Below are 23,884 nucleotides of genomic sequence, written 5' to 3'. Positions count from 1 at the left end.
CTCTGTCTCTCTTTCTTTTTCTAGCTCACCACTACATCCATAACAATGTTGCACTGTCCCTTTAAAGGGGATGACATTTTTGACAAAAATTTTGGATTTTTTTTCTTTCTTCTTCTCGTTCCCAGAGAAAAATAGCAAATAACGCTGATGAGTTTTAGCAGCTTCAGCCAGGCGATGGGCAAATATAATAAGTGTTTTCGTAGACGTCACCCGTGATTATCTCATCTTGGCATTTTGGGTGAATGTGGTGGATTTAGAGGCTCGCTTCCCATTGTGCTGACATCACCCTTTAACAAACGAAATTAAATCATGGCTAAAATCATTTGAAACTCTCCCAGAGTCTGTCTCAAATGGCTAAACAATGAGTGTCTGGGACATTTTTAAGGGAAGTGTGTGTGTGTATTTAGGCATGGGGGGATGGGGTATACTGTGGAAATGGGGGCAAATTTAGCCTCACACTGAATAATTGGATGAGGGGGAGCCAATATTTAACCATTTCTGGGCTGTCGCAAGAGCATTTAGAGGACAGTGTTCTGGCGCAGTACTTTGTGCTTTGTGTGTGTGTGTGTATCTCTTTCTCTACTTATTATATTTATACTCATATAAATAGTTAACACTTACAGACATTTTATCAAAATAATTCAACTATAAAGACTACAAACTACCTTAGACTTAGTGTTGTAACAAATGTTGCTTTGCTATCCATCTGTGAGAAATATACATTATGCTAATATATAGAATTTTACATTGAAAGAAAAACAGTCGAACTTGATCCTACATCAATCAAATTGTCATAGACAATTTTAGCCTATGTAATGATTTTCATGAGAGTATATTATCACACATAAAAATGTGGTTTCTTGATACCGTACAGCTAGACATTTATAGATTCCTCAAATTAAAGGGCAATTTTCCAGTTGCTCGACCCAGTCTAAGGGCCCGACCCAGACTAATTAGTTAAATATTTGTTGCTGGGACATTTTTAGCTCTGATGAAACAATAATAGTGTCTTAGGCTATGCTATGCTATTAGCCTGTGCTAGCCTGGCTGAGGTACAAGCAGGCCAGTGGACTGTCCAGCCATCCATTCTCTCCCCTCGCATGCCGTGACTTGCCACCCGTGACCCAGGGAAGTGAGCGAGGAAGTAAGGGAGAAAAAAGGAGCCGGTGAAGGAGTGCAGTGGTGGAGTGTGGAGGTGCACCGGGCCGCTGTTCGAGGCCTCAGGCCGGCTGGCGTGGGCCAATGTGACAGGATTAGCCAAGCCCCGGTGAGCATGGCTGGTAGTGTGAACGTGTGTGTGTGTGTGTGTGTGCGTGGCCCAGGCAGACAGGCAGGCAGGCAGCGTGTACAGCAGAACAGGATCCAGAACTGCTGCTTGCCACCAGCATAGCAAAGACAAGAGAGAGCAACAGTGTATCCTTCCCTCACTGCCAATCCTACCACTCATTCTCACCCGCCCGCCCTCGACCAATGGCAGACTCCCAGCCCATGAGATAGGGGGTGGAAAGTGGGTGTGTGTGTGGGGGGGGGGGGTAAAGTGAATGTGAGTTGGGAAATTATCCTATTAAATTGAATTAAAGAGGCAGTCTTCATTTACCCCAAGAATGATGGATTTGGATAATTAACAGTGTTAATGGGGAATGGTTAAAAAGGGCAGGGGAAGTGGTTAGTGCAGACATGGAAATAGTGTGGGGTAAACCCCTGTATTGTATCTCTACTTGGGCCAGGCAGGACAACGGGTCCTTTTACGAGGAGCCAGCCAGTGGTCACTTGCGGGGATTGTTTTACAACGATTAAGCGTTGAGAGAGTGTCACGTACCATTAAGGGGTGAAACGCTACAAATCTAAGTTCCTCCGTTTTCCAAGGTGTTCCTTTCTCACCCTCTACTTTTCAAAGGACGAGATGGGGAAACTGTAAGGTGATCTTATCCCTTAGTCAGACAATAGGAGACCACATCAAAGCCAATTAGAGTTGTTGTGGTTTTACACAGGCCCTACAGTATATACAGTATTCATGTGTACAGGAAACCATAACACGCTCAGTAGGAGAACGGTCAGCAGCACTGCGTGTGTAGGCCTATGGGAGTGTTTTGCATGGCGGGCCAGCTATTGGTTTAAGTGTTGGTACTCTTTAGTAGTAGTGAAATACATCAGTGAGTGCATACACACACCCCACTCAAATCCACCATCACCGTCTCGGGACCTAGTTAAACGGCTAGGGGGTGGGTCCATGGTCAGTCAGCGCACAACACTGTATCTCTGTATCTGCATGTCCTTAATTCTTGATGATGTGCAGGCCTTGGGCAGTGTGTGTGATGGAGAGGGAGAACGCCCGCCTTCCGAGTTGAAATTATCGTGCGGGCCAGGGCCTCTAAAATGAAAAAAGATAAAAATCACGTTGTGTCCCCAGCAGCAGCTGACGAGCTCTGGCGCTACCACTGAGCCGAGGTGACACTACGGTGACACCCAGCCACAAAGAGGGGCCAGATGTATAGGCCACAATGTGTCATGGGTAATCGGCAGCTTTTCTACTGCCCGGTAAAGTAATAGCTAATCCCATGCTGAGGAACTAGTTAGCATGCGTTGACATTTACCTATTGGCTTGCTTCAGTCAAGCTTGGCAATTCTGGTCATCTTTCATAAACACATGGAATATACAATGTACTTAGATAGATGCCTTTTAAGGGGAGGGCAGTGAAAACTCTCTGTTACCCTGGATGCATTGCACCTATTTGCACACCTGAACTCCTTTTAGATGCGGAACATCTTAAGTGAGGGATCAAATCATTTTATGCTACTTTTCTCCTTTAAAAAAAAGTGAGAGAGAGAGTGGGAGAGAGAGAGAGAGAGACTAAAAAAAACAATCTCATCAAGCAGGAGGCCGTTTGCTTAGCAAGAGCTGACAGTCTTTGTGTATGTAAATGAAGAATTTAGACTAATGGAGTTGAACCATTTCTAATTTTGTGATGGCAAGAGGATTTTGATTGAAAGTAATTAAGCAAGCTAGCTGTAAAATTAATTAAAGCAAAAGGAGGGGGGGGGGACTTTTATTGGATTGGATAGCGATATAGCTGCTGTCAGGCAGGGGGACAAATGGGGGTGACCTGGATTCTCTGCCCTCCCTCCTCCCACACAAGACTTTTATGTCACTTTAATCTCCTGAGAGCGGCTGGTGTGCATTTGTTCGAAATAATCAAGGAAATATGGTCAGAAATTGTCAGCTTTCAGATCTAATTTACCTGACAGCCTCGCAAGTGAGTGGGTGTGTGTGCGTGTGTGCGCGCGCATGGCAGATCTTCCTCTTGTTTTTACCCCTCTCAGCTCTCTGGAAAATGCGTTTGACAGTCTTGAAACGTCTTGGTTTGTTGTCGGGGAAGAAAAGGAGGCAAGGCACTTGGTGTGGTTAACATGGACGTTTCAATGAAGCAAATTCATCCCAGCTTAACACCTCTGTCGTTTATACACATGCACACACACACACACACACACACACACACACACTCACACACACACACACACACACACGCATCATTGTTTCAGTGCCATCCTTGCCTCGCACCTCCAAACTTTCCTCTTGGGCTACCTACCATGGTGGCTCTGCTTTCCTTTGAGTTTCCAAGTAGCAAAGGAGCAGTAGATGCATGCTCTGATAAAGCTTGCTACATTCTACTGTAGTTTATATGCTACTTACATATATCATACAATAACCCTACTAATATCCTACGGCATCAATCTGACTGTGCTCTGTGTGAGAGTGATATTAAATAAAAAAGCACTACAGGGCACCTTGGCTTCCAGAGTGGATGAGAGTCACACTTCTTCCTCTCCTGGGTTGGAGATTTTAAGTGGCGTTTGTGACACGGGGCCTGCGCCCCACATGGCACTCTATTCCCTACGTAGCGCACTACCTTTGACCAGAGCCCTATGGGTCCCGTACCAAAAGTAGTGCACTACATAGGGAATAGGGTGCCATTTGGGACGGAGAGGGTCTCGGCATGGTCCTCCACACCCCCTAAAGAGACACTTAATTACAGACTAGCCCAGCCGGTGCTGCTAGGACTCCCCACCCACCGTTACTGCTGCTACCGCTACCACCATGCACCGCTAGAGCCACTCTCCAGGCACAAGGGCCTCTGGGAAGCCGAAATGCCGTAGGGCGACCGGGGGCCCCCCTAACAGGATTAAAACGCCCTCTAAAATAGGGCCTGAGCGCCTTTCTCCCCCTCTCCACCAGGCTCATCTGCCCTGAGGATCCTTCCTCCACCCCTTCCCCCCTAAAGCTGGCCCCACCCGGATCCCGTTTTATCAATCCATGTAATAAAAGGTGGAACAAAGAGCTTTCTCTCCCCCTTTCTGTAATTAGAAGTGGGGCTCTCCAGAGGACTGACATTCCTTGGGCCCTAAAACATGGTTCCCCCACCTCCCCCTCATCTCGCCACCGCTCATCCATAACACGGCTTGTGCCGATAATGTAAATGCAGTCTGCTAAGGGCTAACCAGCCCTTAGCAGACATTTGCTATAGTGTTATCAGAGTGCTACAAATGAAGGTTACATTTAAAGTGATACATTATTAACCCTAATTGATTACTTATAACACGTATATGTTCACTGTCACCTCCAGTTTCACTCCTTACTGGTGTGTGTGCCAAATCGCTTCTGTCACTGGCCCCCAGTCTAAAACGTTAAGTGTCAACCTATACTGTTAACAAAACCGTCGAAACCACCTGAATTGAGAATATCAGGTATATCCTGGTGTGTATGGCTGTTGAAGTGAGATTGAGAGAGAGACGCGCGAGAGAGAGAGAGAGAGAGAGAGAGAGAGAGAGAGAGAGAGAAAGCCGCGTTCACAGCCAGTCACGCTTTAAAGAAAAATGTGTTTTATACAATATGCAAATTTCCGGGTCTTTAAGTGACAGGTTGATATGTGATTAAAGGACAATTAGAGTGCTGGAAATAAGCGACGGCAGACGGGTCAAGTGCTGAGCTGCCGAGCTAAAAGGTAGCAGACTATTGAGGAAAAACATTCATGGGGGACGCTAGGAACAGGACCCAAAACAAATTAGATGCAAGAAAATGGTTAGCATAGTCTGCCAATAAACCCAGAGAAAGAGGGAGGGGGAGAAAGGGAGACAGAAATGGAGAGAGGAAGATCGAAGTCCATTCGGGTCCATATACCATATGAAAGTGATGCGTCAATTTTACTTCCGTATTCCTCGTTGGCTAAGAATGCATCATCAAAGTCATAAAAATGTGGTCATTTAATATATACGCTCAGTGGCCAGTTTATTAGGTAAACCCATCTAGTAACAGGTCGGACCCTCTTTGCCTCCAGAACAGACTGAATTCTTTGGGGAATGGATTCTACAAGGTGTGGCATTCAAACCTTGTTCAATTGATATCAAGGGACCTAATGTGTGCCAGGAAGACATTCCCCACACAATTACTCCACCGCCACCAGCCTGTACCGTTGACACCAGGCAGGATGGGGCCATGGGCTGCTCACACCAAATCCTGACTCTGCCATCAGCATGACTCAACAGGAACCGGGATTTGTCGGACCAGACAATGTTTTTCCACTCCTCAATTGTCCAGTGTTTGTGATCGCGTACCCACTGGAGCCGCTTCTTCTTATTTTTAGCTGATAGGAGTGGAACCCGGTGTGGTTGTCTGCTGCAATAGCCCATCCGTGGCAAGCACTGACTAGTTCCGAGATGCCATTCTGGACACCACTGTTGTACTGGGCCATTATTTGCCTGTTTGTGGCCCGCTGTTAGCTTGCACGATTCTTGACATTCTCCTTCGACCTCTCTCATCAACAAGCTGTTTTCACGCACAGGACTGCCGCTGACTGGATGTTTTTTATTTGTCGCACCATTCTCGGTAAACCCTACACAATGTCGTGCGTGAAAAGCCCAAGGAGGCCGGCCATTTCGGAGATACTGGAACCGCCGCGCTTGGCACCAACGATCATACCACGCTCAAAGTCGTTTACAGTTGAAGTCGGAAGTTTACATACACTTACATACCCAGTTTTAATGACTCCACAAATCCACAAACCCGAAACGTTTGGCCCAAATTAAACAATTTAAAGGCAATGCTAACAAATACTAATTGAGTGTATGTAAACTTCTGACCCACTGGGAATGTGATGAAAGAAATAAAAGCGGAAATAAATCATTCTCTCCACTATTATTCTGACATCCTAACTGACCTAAGACGACATTTTTACTAGGATTAAATGTCAGGAATTGTGAATAACTGAGTTTAAATGTATTTGGCTAAGGTGTATGTAAACTTCCTACTAAATTGTTTAACTTGGGTCAAACGTTTCGGGTAGCCTTCCACAAGCTTCCCACAATAAATGACAGAGCTGGTGTAACTGAGTCAGGTTTGTAGGCCTCCTTGCTCGCACAGGCTTTTTCAGTTCTGCTCACAATTTTTCTATGGGATTGAGGTCAGGGCTTTGTGATGGCCACTCCAATACCTTGATTTTGTTGTCCTTAAGCCATTTTGACACCACTTTCAAAGTATGTTTGTGGTCATTGTCCATTCTGGAGACCCATTTGCATCCAACTGATGTCTTGAGATGTTGCTTCAATATATCCACATAATTTTCTTGCCTCATGATGCCATCTATTTTGTGAAGTGCATCAGTCCCTCCTGCAACAAAGCACCCCCACAACATGATGCTGCCACCCCCGTGCTTCACGGTAAGGATGGTGTTCTTTGGCTCGCAAGCCTCCCTCTTTTTCCTCCAAACATAACGATGGGCATTATGGCCAAACAGTTCTATTTTTGTTTCATCAGACCAGAGGACATTTCTCCAAAAAGTACGATCTTTGTCCCCATGTGCAGTTGCAAACCGTAGTCTGGCTTTTTTATGACAGTGGCTGGAGCAGTGGCTTCTTCCTTGCTTAGCAGCCTTTCAGGTTATGTCGATATAGGACTTGTTTTACTGTTGATATAGATAATTTTGTACCTGTTTCCTTCTGTATCTTCACATTGTCCTTTGCTGTTGTTCTGGGATTGATTTGCACTTTTCGCACCAAAGTACGTTAATCTCTAGGAGACACAACGCGTCTCCTTCCTGAGCAGTATGACGGCTGCGTGGTCCCATGGTGTTTATACTTGCGTACTATTGTTTGTACAGATGAACGTGGTACCATCAGGCGTTTGGAAATTGCTCCCAAGGATGAACCGAACATGTGGAGGTCTACAATTGTTTTTCTGAGGCTTTGGCTGATTTATTTTGATTTTCCCATGATGTCAAGCAAAGAGGCACTGAGTTTGAAGGTAGGCCTTGAAATACATCCACAGGTACACCTCCAATTGATGTCAATTAGCCTATCAGAAGCTTCTAAAGCCATTACATCTTTTTCTGGAATTTTCCAAGCTGTTTAAAGACAGTCAACTTAGTGTATGTAAACTTCTGACCCACTAGATTTGTGATACAGTGAATTATAAGTGAAATAATCTGTCTGTAAACAATTGTTGAAAAAATGACTTGTGTCATGCACAAAGTAGATGTCCTAACCGACTTGCCAAAACTATAGTTTGTTAACAAGAAATTTGTGGAGTGGTTGAGTCCAACCTAAATGTATGTAAACTCAATTCAACTGTAGTTCAAATTAGATTTTTTAACTTTTTTGTCTTACTTCTTTTGTGTCAAATATTTAAATTGAATTCATTGGTTATGAGAAAATCAATACACTAATAGAAATATCATTTTCTATATCTTAAATGACGTGTTTTCATGAATTTGATGATAATGATAATAATCTTGAAGCGTATTCAAAATACCTGGGACATGACCCAGGAAGTACAGTATGACGTAAGATGAGGTCACTTGCACATCGTATTGCAATACCACGTGCAATACCATGTGATCTATTTGTTTCCAGTGCTTTCACTCGATTTCATTGGGCACATTTTCAACGTTCACTCAGCCTATTCATGACATCACCTTGTCCTAGTACGAGTAATGTCCTTAACCCCTTCATCTGAGGCCAACACGTGGTCCTGACCCAGCCCTGGTTCACTCCACTCTTACTTCTACAACTTAGGGAGGTATTGCTTGTGTCCCAAATGGCACCCTATTCCCTATGTAGTGCACTACTTTTGACCAGCCTGGTTAAAGGTAGTGCACTTCACAGGGATAAGGGTGCCATTTGGGATGGAGCCATGGTCTTGAGGTATTGTCTCTCTCTCACTCTCTGTGCACACGAGCCGAGACATAAAAGGGCTTGCGCCGGTTCTGGCAACAGATGGCCTTGTCCCCATAATCCCCTTTGATGCTGCGGTGGGCAGTTGCTCCTGAACATCTCGTGGAGCCAAATCTCCCCTGCAAACTTGAGCTACTTTTCCTTTAACTGACCCCAATTGTCAAGGAGCTGGCAGCTGTCAGAGTTGGTTAAGTGCGTCTTTGCTGGGAGACTGAAGGCCACAGGTTCCTCTCTCTCTCTCTCTATTGGCGAGCGGCAAGAGAGAGAGGCTTCCTTTTTGTTGTCAGTTGTGTCGGGTACATTCCACGGTTAAGGCCTGACTGCGAAAGCACGTTGACCTGGGGATTCCTACTTAAAGTCCATTTCTCCGTCCCTCTTTTGGAGAGTAAGTGATAGACAGTAGGAAGGTTCCCAGGGTGCAATATTGTGGGCACAGATGGCACGTGTTCAGCTAAGAGGCTTAGATTTCATCAGGGCTAACCTTCATTATTGTCATTTGTAAGAAATCAGAGTTGTTGTTTCTCTAATTCATGTCTTGGTTACTGTAATGTACGGTGTTTCAAGGGACAAACATAATGTTTGGCTATGTATTTTCAACATACATTCTGTGGTTTGAGAATTAAGTAACACAACTGTGGAAAGAGAATATGTGTATGAGTAAAAGGCAATATCCGTAAAGAAATATGTAGGTTTTCTATTTTCGTACCTGTTGTCTCTTTTGTCCTTTTCCAGTATTTCCTGTCCTCTTAGCCATCTAAATGGGTGCTTAAGTTTAGAGAGCTGTCCATTTGCAGCCTATGCTGATGAAATAAGTTTGGTTGCTCTAAAGAAAGTGGTTCTCCGATAAAATCCCACGTTAGCAAAGAGCTCACTAATGGAATTTTTAAAAGAATTTAACGAGTTCTCTTAACCTTCCTCTCCACATCTTCACTTAAAAGTAGATCGGTGCTGTCAGGATTCTGTATTCCGTTCTAAACACAGATATTGGAATATTGGGGGACCAGTATGAAAATGTACTAGTGTAAGTCGCTCTGAGTAACAGCATCTGCTAAATTACTGACATATAAATGTAATATACTTGGGTATTTAGGCAGTTATATGGATCGTGAGAAAGAGCAGTCCATTGCTTGATGTGACCTTAGATTTGTATTTTTTTTCAAAGCATTGGAAAAGATACAGGAAACACAGGTCCCTTTTGATTGCAATGCCTGGGTACAGACTTGTCCCTTTGATTCAATAAAAAATCACTCAGCCTTAATGTTTGAGTGTGCTAGCACCATTATCACCTTTAGCTCTTATTAATTCTCCTCTGTAAATAGAATCAGGGATGAACTTTGTCTTAACCCGTGACGTTTGCAATTTCCCTCTCCCCCTTGCTTGAAGCCCGATTCACAGCCTTCTAATCAGTGGACAACTGTTAAACTTCTACTTTGTAAGTAGAGACGATTGATTGTGATCCCGTATTCCGCCATGAAATGCCAGTGTTCGAAAACCAACAGGATGCAAAAATGTGCCCTTGCAGGCTGTACGATTTTGGAAGACTACCTTTCAATCATGTATTATTTTATCATGTATTGTTGTATTGAACACACAGGGTAATCATCGGTGAAATTTGCTCACGTTTCAGTAGGACTGCCTTCCAAAGTGCACCCTATTCCCTTCATAGTGCACTACTTTTGATCAGAGCAAAAGTAAAAAAGGTCCCTGGTCAAAAGTAGTGCACTATATTGGGAATAGGGTGCAATTTGGGGCGTAGATTAGGTCTTCTGAGATGCAAATACGTAATAGCTAATGGGATTCTGGGATTTTTTTCTCCCAAGGCGTTATGGGGCTGGCAGCTGAACTTGAACAGGACTCAGCGCATGATGCTGAGTCGTGTGCAGGACTATTTCAAGACTGAAATGCGATTGTTTTAATACTTTAATCCACCTGTCCTTGGCATTCGGGATGTTGCAGAACTCGCCTAATTATTCCAGTGCCCTCTATCCATACTGTGGAATATCATTCAGTAGGGCACCCCCCCTCCCTCTGAAATGCTTATTATTTCAGGCATTGTAATGAAATAGGGTTTTTTCTTCAGAAAACAGGCACAGGATGATTGTCCTCCTTCAGATAAAATGAAGTATTGTCTGTTTGCTTCTTTGAGAGTTTCTAACTGTTAATAAACTTGGTTCCCCATTTCTCTACATGAGCCTAATGGAAATGTTAAAAATGCATGCTAACGTAGAAGCCCTGAATTATTCCCAGAGCAAGTGATTAAACATCAAGAATGTGCTCAATCCTCCCAGGTTTCAGCCACGGTAGTATGCAAACACAAATATTTTATTTTCATTAAAAAGCCCTCCTCTCCCCATATCCACCAACTGCCCCACCCTTTCACACAAAACCCCAAATTCACAAAAGTGATTATTTTAATTGTTGCCCAGGAATGGATTTGTCTTGACTGGATGCTAATCTGTCAGGGCCTGGTTGTCAATTGCGAGTCGGGGACACCAGCAGTGATGGCTGCCCAGTGCAGTGATAGCCCCCTAAGGGACAGTTAACCCTCAAATCTCCTCCCTCTCTCCTTTCCTCTCCACACCATCCCAACCCCCTGTCTAGCCCAGCTGCCTGAACCCATGGTGGCACTGAGAGGTGTGGGAGGGGGGCTCGGGTTGGTGGTGTGTGTGTATTGGAGGGGAGGGTTATGAGATCAGGGGGCAGGAGCTTGATAGTAATGCTTGTTGATGGTTTCAGAGATACTTCATTTCAGAAACAGGGGCCTCATTAACTGCAGTCTTCATCAGCCGGCGAGCGGGCACATTAGGGGTCCACAGGAAGTCAGAGTACAGCAGGAGAGTGCATTAGGGAAGCATGGAGAGAGAGAGAGACGCTCTTTTCCCCACTGCGTTCCTTCCACGTTTCTATATCTTAATGTACCTTTCAGAGGAATTCAAACAAGGGTCAATAATGATGCATTATTCAAGCAGTGTCCCTCCCTTAATTGTGCTTTTTAAAGCCTTGGACATTGACAGCATCATGGTTTACTGCCCAGTACATCTGGGGCACAGATCGGCCGGATGATGGTTCACTTTTTGTGTGTGTGTGTGTGTTTCAGTGGATACTTGACTCTCGTCATTGTAATTAGCTGGTGCATAGATTGACAGACAGGCAAGTGAGGGGTTAAGAAAGAGGCCCAACTGGACATCTATCCCAGTCGTCTGTCCTGATGACCCCATTTCCGGAGACATTAGTCTCGGAGACCAACCTTAGCACTTTTCACAACAATGGATGTTAGAATGCTCTTCGTTTCAATTGAAATTGCAAATAATATGCTAATATGTATTTGTGTGACATTATATTGTCATATACTGCATATGGCATATTAACATGTATTATTTATATGAAACTCTTACATTTATTGTGAAATCTTTTGTTAAAGCTGCTGCCTTTGGGGATCCATAATAAGTACAATATAAATACAAAGGTCTGGCTGAGTTCAAAAGCCAAGTCCAAATGCCCAAACTAAAGCAAACAGTGCCTTTTCAAGCAGGAAGTGTTGGGCCCTGATCAGTGCAGTGTGAGCGTATTGCTATTAGAGATCTAGCCAAACGCAGGCTATAGTGTGGGAATGTTTAGTTTGGGACAGAAGCCTGTTATTTTTGCCACATTGATGAGGGGGGAGGACAAACTGCAAGGATAGCAAAAAAGTTCCCAACTTTTATTCAAAGCCGCCATGCAATGTTTTGCATCACACGATACATACCATCCAATCGTATTAGTCTTATTTTAGCTTCAAATGATAAACACATAAACCCTGTTTGTCTGTCATCAGGTGGTAATATTTATATTTATCGGCTTAGGGGAAGCATCGACAAACATGTTACACACCTGCAATTTTACAGTACATGGCTCTGCAGTGTGGTGTCAAGGAGGTGAGCCTGTACAGTACCGTTTTGCCGGGAGACAGAGAGAAACACTGTAATTACTGTCTTGCGATTCATCTAGTCTACTGCATAAAATAGTGTTTATCCAGTCTACCATGTTTCTGTCTTTGGCCGAGGGAGGGAGGGAGGGCCGTGTTTTGCACAATAGACAGCCAGGGCAATCAGGAGAAGAATCGTGACTCCGAAACGTTCAATCTATCTGCTCTCAGTTCGGTTATACGACGCCTGGAAAATGAGCTGCCCCCAACCCCCCCTTTTCCGACACACCCACACACAAATAAACATAAAAGGCTAATTTGTTAGCGCCCTCATTTCGGAGGCCCAAGCAGCGGAATATTGTGGTGGAAAAGTAATGCTTTGTCAAATGTTGACATGTGTACCAAACACAGGGCCCTCAGTGCTAGTGGCAGCCCTGCATTGGGAGAGAGGAGAGGGGTCCAGGCGAGGCACGCTGTCTGTCTGTCTGCCGGCACATGAAGTGAAAATGCTTTGAAATGAGATTAGCCTTCCAACCAACTCAGCCTCCCCTTATGCTACTGTGCATAATTGGAGATGAGTGCGTGTGTGTGTCTGTGTGCAGGGATGAACTGGGACCAAAAATCGGCCAGGGCATTTCTGACACACCAGCCCATTTTTCACCTGAAGGCCCCTTTTGCGTAAAACCCTCAATTTAGACAGGCCCACTGGGCTAAAAATGGACCAGCCCATCTGGCATTCACTAGAATTGCTCTATGACCAGTTCTTCCCTGTCTGTGTGTTAACACGTATGTGCGCGTGTACAACAGACCCATTGAAACGGTGGACATATTTAGTATAAACATTTGAAGTGTGGAAGTTACTCTCGTAGGGTGACAGGTCTCGTAGGGCAGTCATATGATGAAGACTGAGAACATTTTTTTTTGTTTTTAATTGATGTTGTCTCTTTTGGTGAGGGACCATGTCTCTCTCTTCTCATCCATATAGCTCCACCTTTTGTCCTCCTCAATGTCCATAAGGGCCCTCACCACAGTGTCTGTGACATATGTATAGAAAGACCTTTGTAGGCCCCTTCAGAAGCCATACTTCCTGCCACTAAACCTCCACTTACCTTGGTACAGGTCAGGGTGACACTGGACAAGGGGAGGGTAAAGTCCCCCCCCCCCCCTCCAAAAGAATACAAATTGAGAAACAACAAGCAAGGTCCTCCTAATACACGAGCACTGTGCAATATGCTGATGTTTTCTTTTGCACACTGTGTTTGCTAAATTGCCTTTGACTGTGTGCATCGTTAATGAAACTTTATGTCCTTGTAGAGAGGGCAGCAAGTCCGTTCCAGTTAGGACCGGGACCATCTTCCCCTGTCTGGCTTTTGTAAGACATTTTTATTATTTTTTTATACCCGTCCTTATGAATAAATGAAGCACACAAAGCCATTTTTTTCCATATTTGTGTAAATTGCTTTAAAAGCATTTTATCATGTCATAAAAGAGAGCAATTGATCTGCCGAGCTTAGCCCATTGGACAGCTGTGTGTTTTGTTAATGGCCACTTTGCTCCGAGCAGCTTATTAAAACATTTATATATAAATGCTAAAATTGCATAAATTATTTAAGCACAAAGTAAGCATTTTTTTTTGTTTTGGTCAGGTTACGGGTGGCGGGGGGGTATTAGTATGGAGATTTGCTTTACTTTATTATCTCCTGAAATATATTGTAAAATGTCTGCCCAGACACATATAGTGCCTTCAGAAAGTATTCATACCCCTTGACTTTTTCCACATTTTGTTGGGTTACAGCCTGAATTTTTTTATTCATTAAATTGAGATTTATTTTGTCACTGCCCTAAACACAATACCCAATACCCAATAATGTCAAAGTGGAATTATGTTTTTCCAAATGAATTAAAAATGAAAAGCTGAAATGTATTGAGTCAATAAGTATTCAACCCCTTTATTAAGGCAAGCCTAAAAAAGTTCAGGAGTAAACATTTGCTTAACAAGTCACATAACAAGTTGCACGGACACAGTCTGTTTGCAATAATAGTGTTTAACATGATTTTTTAGTGACTACCTCATCTTTGTACCCCACACATACAATTATCTGTAAGGTCCCTCAGTCAAGCAGTGAATTTCAAACACAGATTCAACCATAGACCAGGAATGTTTTCCAACGGCTCGAAAAGAAGGACACCTATTGGTAGATGGGTAAAAAAATAAATATTTGGTAGATGGGTATTTTTTTTAATTAAAAAGCAGACATTGAATATCCCTTTGAGCATGGTGAAGTTATTAATTACACTTTGGATGGTGTATCAATACACTCAGTCGCTGCAAGATACAGGCATCCTTCCTAACTCAGTTGCCGGAGAGGAAGGAAACAGCTCAGGGATTTCACCATGAGGTCAATGGTGACTTTAAAACAGAGTTTAATGGCTGTGATAGGAGAAAACTTAGGATGGATCAGCAACATTATAGTTACTCCACAATACCAACCTAATTGACAGAGTGAAAAGAAGGAAGCCAAAAACATGCATCCTGTTTGTAACAAGGCACTTAAGTAGAACTTAAACAAATGTGTTACAGCAATTAACTTAATTTATACAAAGGGTTATGTTTGGGGCAAATACAACACATTACTGAGTACCATTCTCCATATTTTCAAGCATAGTGGTGGCTGCATCATGTTATGGTTATGCTTGTAATCGTTAAGGACTGGGGAGTTTTTCAGGATAAAAAATACATGGAATGGAGCTAAGCACAGGCAAAATCCTGGAGGAAAACCTGGTTCAGTCTGCTTTCCACCAGACACTGGGAGATTAATTCACCTTTCAGCAGGACAATAACCTAAAACACAAGGCCAAATCTACACTGGAGTTGCTTTCTAAGAAGACAGTGAATGTTCCTGAGTGGCCAAGTTATAGTTTTGACTTAAATATACTTAAAAATCTATGGCAAAACCTGAAAATGGTTGTCTAGCAATGATCAACAACCAATTTGACAGAGCTTGAAGGATTTTGAAAGTAATTATGGGAAAATGTTGCACAATCCAGGTGTGGAAAGCTGTTAGAGACTTACCTAGAAAGACTCACAGCTGTAATCGCTGCCAAAGGTGCTTCTACAAAGTATTGAGTCAGGGGTGTGAATACTTATATGAATTGAACATTTTTGTATAAAAATACATTTAAAAAAGCAATAATTTCAGATAATACGTTTTCACTTTGGAGTATTGTGTTTAGATGGGTGAGAAAACAACAACAATTGAATCCATTTTGAATTCAGGCTGTAACAGAACAAAATGTAGAATAAGTCAAGAGGTAAGAATACGTTCTGAAGGCATTGTATGTGTCCTCCTCAGCACACTCACACATGCAGAGGGAAAAAAGTATATATTTTTTGATGACTTCGTTTCAGCAACCACGGAATGTCACCCATATCCTGGTTGATTGTACTTTCGAGTTTTATGATGTTTTTTCATTGATTTGTTTCCCCGGCGCAGCTGCCGACCTCTATTGAGGGACGAACGTAATCAGCGCTGACGCAAATTAGATGGTTATTCGTTTCGAAAATTGACAGAAAAACAATAAAAAAGATGAAATGCTCCCAAATCAATAGATATAATGAAATTCAAATAATCCGAGAGATGAGGTCTCCATGGCAACTGATAATGTGGAAAAGAAAACAATTTAATAAAGGACAGACACGCTTTGAAAACAGATTGGGGGGATAGCTGTAAAGCGGGGAGAAGAGAGCAGAGGAGAGAGGGAGGGAGGGGGCGAATGGAGAGACGGAGGGAGAGGGGGGATGTTTGTGGCTGTAGTGGTCGGTCCATAGCTTGTTTCCCCTCCCGCGTGTGAAGGATCTGTGTCTGTCCCAAGGACACGGGAATAATTAGAAAAGCTTTCAGGCCAGAAAGTGCAGATTCAGGTTTTAATACACAAAATTATTTCATGGGCAGTGAATCGGAAAACCATTTGTTGGTGACCTTCCTGAGAGCCCCCCCCCCCCCCCCCCCTTCAACCCCCGGTACAGGGCAAGATGGAGGCTGCGTGGCAGTGCAGCCTGAGTTATTGCATATTTGTATTTTTATAGTGGCAGGGGGAATGGAGTTGGTGGGGGGGTGTGTGTGTGTGTTTTGGTGGGGTGGGGGCCAGGGGGGTGGGAAGGTGTCAGATAGAGCTTCACTGAGGTGGGGGCATTGTGTGTGTCTGTGTTTGTGTGTGGCTGTTGGGTCCGGGTTGCTGGCAAGGGAGAGACAGAGCATAGGAGAAAGAGAGAGAGAGGGGGAGAAAAGGGGAAGTTGCAGATTTGGCTGTATTTACAGATCAGTTGTCAAAAGAGCCATTTAAGGGGAATGCAACCATCCTTGCATAATGGCAGGAGAGGTGTCTGTTTATTAAAAGGGAAAGACAACGGTAAAACACAGAGAGTCAAACAGGGTTTTTTATTATTGAAGACAGAGCAGCCAGGGAGGGGGTGTCAAGGGAAAGGAGTGGGTGTGGAGGGACTTCATTCTAGTCTATGGAAGGTATGTTTTAGGTGCCTTTTCACTCTGTTCACTTGTTACAGGGAGAATCATGAGATGACTATGGTGGCATTTTATTTATTTGAAAACATTGTTGTTTGGTTGTTGTTGCTTTCTCTATTTAAGCAGGAGGGTTGCAACTTATTTGTCTGTTGCAACCGGTAATTCAAACGCAAACAATGATAAGGATCGATAGTCTCCTGAAAGTACGATAAGGATCGATAGTCTCCTGAAAGTACGATAAGGATCGATAGCCTACTGAATATACAATAAGGATCGATAGCCTACTGAATGTACAATAAGGATCGATAGCCTACTGAATATACAATAAGGATTGATAGCCTACTGAATGTACAATAAGGATCGATAGCCTACTGAATATACAATAAGGATTGATAGCCTACTGAATGTACAATAAGGATCGATAGCCTACTGAATGTACAATAAGGATCGATAGCCTACTGAATGTACAATAAGGATCGATAGCCTACTGAATGTACAATAAGGATCGATAGCCTACTGAATGTACAATAAGGATCGATAGCCTACTGAATATACAATAAGGATCGATAGCCTACTGAATGTACAATAAGGATTGATAGCCTACTGAATATACAATAAGGATTGATAGCCTACTGAATATACAATAAGGATCGATAGCCTACTGAATGTACAATAAGGATCGATAGCCTACTGAATGTACAATAAGGATTGATAGCCTACTGAATGTACAATAAGGATCGATAGCCTACTGAATATACAATAAGGATTGATAGCCTACTGAATATACAATAAGGATCGATAGCCTACTGAATGTACAATAAGGATCGATAGCCTACTGAATGTACAATAAGGATTGATAGCCTACTGAATGTACAATAAGGATTGATAGCCTACTGAATGTACAATAAGGATCGATAGCCTACTGAATGTACAATAAGGATCGATAGCCTACTGAATGTACAATAAGGATCGATAGCCTACTGAATGTACAATAAGGATCGATAGCCTACTGAATATACAATAAGGATTGATAGCCTACTGAATGTACAATAAGGATTGATAGCCTACTGAATGTACAATAAGGATCGATAGCCTACTGAATGTACAATAAGGATTGATAGCCTACTGAATGTACAATAAGGATCGATAGCCTACTGAAAGTACAGCGTTTCTTTTCTTTTCAAAGTGCCAAACCAAATTCACTCCTATATTACCTTATCAACAAAAGTGTCTCGACCTTCGACCTCTTAGTTTAACATCCGTATCCCATTATTTAACATCCTATTTCTCTAATTGCTCATTGTCAATGTATTGGAGACTCCCTGAAAGGGCGGTGCGCAAGCTTGTCTGTCAAATGTGCTTACCTTCCATTTTTGTGTCATTAAAAGCGTTTGTTTGAGTCAAATAAAGGGCGATACACCCTCTGTTTAAACAATGCCAACCGCACGTCGTCCAGGATATCGTATCTTAACAACAGATAATCTTATCCTGTTCCACCCGAGCAATAAAAGAAAAGACGCCTGCATCATAAGGCTTTGGCTGATAATCCCCCCCCCCCCCCCCCCATTATTTGAATGACAGATGAGCTTAATTGGGACCTTTGTATTGCCTCAATACACGCTCGTAAAAATAGTTGAGCAATATTTCATATAAACTTGTAGGATCAGATTCTGTTGTTGTCAGCAACGTCCCTTCCCTTAATGAGAATTGGGCTGAAATCACACTAAAGATATAAACTGCCTGGCGCTCATATAGGACATCGTTCGTCTCATATCATATCATTAAGGGCCTTGTTTATGGTTCAATTGCAAGCACGTCGATTAACAATAGCGTGTCTAACTTATCTTTTTAGTTTTAGACTTATGTTAATGGTCAGTTGTAGTCCAGTGCTTGGTGTTGGGGATAGTTCCCAAAAAAGTATCATCATCACAGTTTTCTCTCTTTCTTGAAAACTTGACTGCTGACGTACCATGTTTTGGGATTTTATTAACAGTGGACTAATTAACAAAATACTAAAAGATCGTTTTTTCTGTGAACTATCGCATTAATTTGGGCCTAAGATTGTTAATTCCAGACTTTGACTTTCTTGTAGTTTACTTTGTCTCTTGCTTTTCTGTAGCAAAGCAACAGCAGCCCTCATTGTAATGAGTGAGTACTGGGGATTTGGCATTCTCTAGTGGGCCACCTAATATTCTCCCAGTGCTAGAAGTGCCCCACAAGTAAGAGAGAAACTAGAAATTCCCCACTGTAGAATTACAGAGAGCTTTCAGATTTAGCGTGCCTGTGTCAATGAAGGGTGTTTTCTTTTCTGTGTTTTTTTCCTAAATCAATCTCCCGGGGACATAAAATGGATTGAGACCTGAAACGTGAGACCTGATAGACGTCAACTTTCACTGTAGGGGAGAGTGTGTGTGTGTGTGTGTGTGTGTGTGTGTGTGTTTGTGTGTTTGTGTGTGTGTGTGGCACATGCGATCAGTATCAACAACAGCCGTAGCAGCAGTAGTCGCTGTGAGTCTGTGTTTCTGTCTGTGTGTGTGTGTGTGTGTGCGCGCGCGCCTGCCTGCTTCCTCCCTCCTCCGGCTGTTGGCTCTCACTGATACAGTGTAACTCAATCTGTGCCACCACACACACACACACACACACACACACACACACACACACACACACACACACACACACACACACACACACACCACTATGGGGGCTGTGCCAGGACTGAGCCGGGCCAAATAGGGCTGAACAGGGCCAGGGAGCAGGCCATGAGTTCACCACCCACTACCCACCTGCCACACACACACACACACACACACACACACACACACACACACACACACACACACACACACACACACACACACACACACACACACACACACACACACACACACACATACTCTGCACGGCACAGGCTCTCATTGTAAGCAGTGACAAGATGACGCTGGTTAAGTGGCTCCTCTCTCTTCCCTGGGCCTGCTTTTCCCACTGTAACTGTGGGGTGGAGAGGGTGGTGAAGGACCCCTACTGGTTAAGTGGGTAAACTCGCACAGCCTTGACATCTGTGCTGAGGGAGGGAGGGGGGAGGGGGAGGGGAAGGTGGAGAGGGGAATGAGAGCGAGAGAGAGACAGAGAGAGTGTGAGAGAGGAAGATAGAGAAAGAGAGAGGGGAGTGAGAGAGTACAGCCCATGCAGGCATTGAGCTGGTTGAGGAGAAGGAGGGAAAATGCCTTGCTTTGTGGAGAGAATTCTTCCAGAGCAGGAGGGAGAGGTGAGACATAACACAGAGGGCGGTCTCCTGCCAGGTCTCCTGCCAGGTAAGACACTCTCTCTCTTTCTCTCTCACACACAACACTCTCTCACAGACACTGGGGGTAAAGATATGTTGAGGTACACAGGTCTGGTACTGGTGGCTGTCAGTGTGAGGCACTCATGTGTAGTGACGGGAGGGGGGAGGGTGCGGGTGCGTGTGCGCGCGCGCGCGTGTGTGTGTGTATATTTGTTTTCAAGTTGTTATAAAGATTCTTAGTGTATAAGTTAGACTATGTAAGACCTGTATATTTCACCAACAAAGAGTATTTTCAGAATTGGCCAAAAGTGATTGAAGTTATGGAATGTGACTGGGTTCAATTCTTTTTGGGGATAGATGTTTGATGTTTAGTTAGTGTTACCTCTGTATTCCACAGGTGTACTTCTAACTAGATTACACTGTTTAACTTTTTAAAGGATTACATACAGTTTACATAGCCAATGGTTATCATTTACATTCATTAATAATGATAGAATGTTTGCAGTTTTCAGCAACATTCACAGGCTGTTGGGACACAATAACCAAAAAATCTAGAATTTCAATGTTTGCTGAGCTAAAGTGAGTGACTTGTGCTGTTGGGCTAGATGTATCACTGTGTTTACTGATGTACGGAGGAAAGTTTGTCAGCGGAGGGATTTTCTACAGCTTCGGGTGCAAACAGTGTCTGTGGAGAGGGTGAAGGACTCCTTTCTTTCTGTCCCTGCAGACAAGTATATCCTCCTCTAGTACAATAAAATGTTCCCCTTTTGGTTAAATAAATACTGGGTCTGTGAACCTAAACAGATTTGCATGTGGCCCTCTCTCTCTATCTCTTTCTCTCTCTCTCTTTCTTTCCTCCTTCTCCCCCTCTCTCTCCCCCTCTCTCTCTGTCGCTTTCTCTCTCTTTCTCTCTTTCCCTCTCTCTCTTTACACACACACTACATGGGCCTGACATCCCTCGACGAGGCCCTCACTCGACGAGGCCCTCAGAAAAGAAACAAGAGACAGAAGTTTGTTGGCTTTTATTTTCCCAATGGTTGTTTATTTGTTTTGATAACAAAGCAAACAGGCTGAAGGTGAAGTCACACAATTTAATTTGTCTTGCGTTACCGTGGCGATGTGGCAACCGTTCTTGCATCCCAGGAGGACTGCTATGGTTGCAGCTTGTGTGTGTGTGTGTGTGTGTGTGTGTGTGTGTGTGTGTGTGTGTGTGTGTGTGTGTGTGTGTGTGTGTGTGTGTGTGTGTGTGTGTGTGTGTGTGTGTGTGTGTGTGTGTGTGTGTGTGTGTGTGTGTGTGTGTGTGATTTTACTAAGCAGATATTTCCCCCTCTGTTTTCACTCTGACCCGGTAGGAGGTTGATGACTGAATTGTGGAGTACATGTTAACAGTAACTGGTGATTTATAGAAATACTTAGGGGAAGTGAGGCCGCACAGACTGGAAGGAAAAGCATAAAGCCTTTTAAGTTAATGCAAAAATACAGCCTTTTAAGTAATAATTGTTGTTACTACTGGTGAGCTAGGGTGGGCTAGAAGTTTGAGGTGAAGTATGTGTGTGAAGACCGATCTCTAAGGCTACTCTATTGAACAGAAGTCTCATTTTGGTCCTTTCTTATTTGACAATTATACCTAATTTTCACTTTTTAATACCTGTTTCTGAGCAATTTGCTTCAAACTAAAACCATTCCATTTTTGGTGTACCGGTCAACTACAGTGCTACAAAGCTTTTGGATGAAATACTGTCCTGCAACAAGTGTGCTCCTATTGATGTGCAGAAAGCTGCATAGCTACAATCCGTCACAAAACCTGCATGCAATTTCAGAGGAATCAGGCTCTTTCCTCCTTTTGGCTCTTGAATCCCCCAGATATGATCTACTTGGGGAAATATGCTACTATTCAAGTACTGTTTAAAGATTCAGGCCACTTGAATGTGCGCTACAGTTTTTTTATTCTTCCTTTTGTGGAGTAAGGAAAAGTGCTTACCTAGGAAGAGGGATGTCTTTTATTTTTTCAAGCCACCTTTTAGACTGAGTGAAATGTTTCCCCCAGTTCGCTCACGGACAACTTTATTTCTTACCAGGGATTTAACACTCACTCAGTCCCCCCATAAATACAGCGTCCCTCGGCTCTTAGCTAACCATAACTCATCCCGCTAACTCTCTGGCTAACTAAACTCAAATAGCAGAGCGGAGCTTGTTTGTATTTTTCTGTCTGTCTCCCCCTCTCTCTCTCTCTCTCTCTCTCTCTCTCTCTCTCTCTCTCTCTCTCTCTCTCTCTCTCTCTCTCTCTCTCTCACCTGATTAGTAAGGGATGCTGAGGTGCAGAATCTCCCTGACTACTATCGTCTCAACAGTTGGCCTTCTGTTGCTCCTCTGATATCTTTGGCCCCACTTGTGGACCAGGTTTTTTGGGGAAAATGCACATTTGAACAAGAGCCAATGCAATCTCCTGGAGGCTATTTAGAGTGAACCTAATGCTCAGGGAATGAACGTGACAACACAGGAGAAATATGGACGTCGTCTTTACATGTCGTGACCCAGCTCAGACCTAAAAAAGCCAGAGGAAAATCTTTGATATCTCTCAATGAAGATCTCTTTGTATGAAGCAAAGTTGAGTTGAGAGCCTAGCACCTGTTGAAGGCCCCAGTCCATGGAGTGGGGGAGACAGTTGAGAAACATATGCTTAGCTGCCAGTTGCTATTTAGGCCTGTCTTCCTGACAGTCTTCCTGAATATAAGTTGAAATCATAGGAGCGGAGAAATTCAGAGGACAATAGAAATGTTTACTGATCTCGTGCTGATCGACAGGTTGGAAGAGACATAGTTTTTCGCCGAGCTGCTGAATTGGTTATGATCTTCTCTGCCTGTATCTTCTGTTCTCAGCCGTTAGTCCCACTGGTTGGCAAGAGCTGACACTGACAACTCCTCATGCATCTGAAGGCCTCTTTAAAGTCAACATCGCACATTTTGATGTCTCGTGGCGGCTCCTCGTGTTTTGTTGTATTTGCGTCTGAAAACAGGGGCTTGCTTGGAGAAATCCCCTCCTCAGCGGCACGGGGAGGCAGATCCCTTTCTGTCTCACTCTCCTCCTCTCCTCCGCACTGTCCTTCTCTTTTTGATCTCACCATCAAATCTTTCTTATGACTGACACTCGCCGGAGAGCGGCTTGGGAAATGTGCTCGGGGAAGAAGACGTTTGAGAAAATGAGCCCAAGCAAGCCATCACCTTTGATAAAGACGCGGGTTCCAACAGGGGAGAAAAAAAATTAACATTGTTAGTAATGAAAATGCCATCCAAGAAGGCAGCAATCCTCTCATCTCAACCGATTACATTAACCGTGTACACACATAGTCAGTTGCATTTTGACAACATTTGGAAAATAATCAATTGAAGTATAGGCCTAGATATACATAAGAAATCATTTATAATGTTGAAATAGTTTAAAATCAAAATGTTCATTATATAATATTTAATATGACTCGTAGTTGATATGTCTGTGTTTTGGAGCATTGAGCGAATGGCTCCTAGGCAGTGCAGTGAGGTAACTCTGGGCCATGCTTACCGGCTCCACAGTTTGGCGGAGACCCCGGGGATTGATGTCTGTGGACCTGAGGGATCCTACTGTACCTTTATTACACATCAGCTGGGTACCAAACTAATTTGATAAAATGCCACTTAATCGCTGGCACACCGTCAACTGTGTCACTGGCTGGTAAACTGACTGGCACGGCATTAGAGTGTGTATCGCACAAGAAGGAGGAAAAGAATGGAGGGGGGGGGGGTGCAGGAGGAAAAGTGGAGAGCACCAGAGATGTTAGCTTTAGTAATTGCTACCTCCATGGAGGAGCAGGGGAGAGGACAGTGAGGCAAGCTTACAGAGAGGGCCCTGTGTACAGATAATAATGGGGTAGTATTGCAGCTCTGACAGTGTTAATATTAGAGCGTGCAGAGCGTT

The 23,884-nt window shown here is 43.6% G+C and overlaps 1 protein-coding gene across 8 annotated transcripts in view; it reads left to right on the top strand.

The window, feature by feature from the left end:
• The window catches only part of LOC139416532 (castor zinc finger 1), a 256,197-nt gene that overhangs the window by 176,629 nt on the left and 55,684 nt on the right, over positions 1 to 23,884 (top strand). For 2 of the 8 annotated variants that reach the window (XM_071165254.1, XM_071165253.1), the window contains exon 1: positions 19,871 to 19,961. The exons of the other annotated variants lie outside the window; for them this stretch is intronic. In XM_071165254.1, coding sequence (XP_071021355.1) covers positions 19,871 to 19,961 — 91 coding nt within the window. Of the gene's footprint in view, positions 1 to 19,870; positions 19,962 to 23,884 lie in introns of those variants that run through there. 8 annotated transcript variants of the gene reach the window in all.

Source organism: Oncorhynchus clarkii, chromosome 9 (assembly GCF_045791955.1).
Source record: "Oncorhynchus clarkii lewisi isolate Uvic-CL-2024 chromosome 9, UVic_Ocla_1.0, whole genome shotgun sequence".
Classification (NCBI taxonomy): domain Eukaryota; kingdom Metazoa; phylum Chordata; class Actinopteri; order Salmoniformes; family Salmonidae; genus Oncorhynchus; species Oncorhynchus clarkii.
Note: the sequence above shows the minus strand (reverse complement) of the source record. Positions and strands in the feature narration are given on the sequence as shown.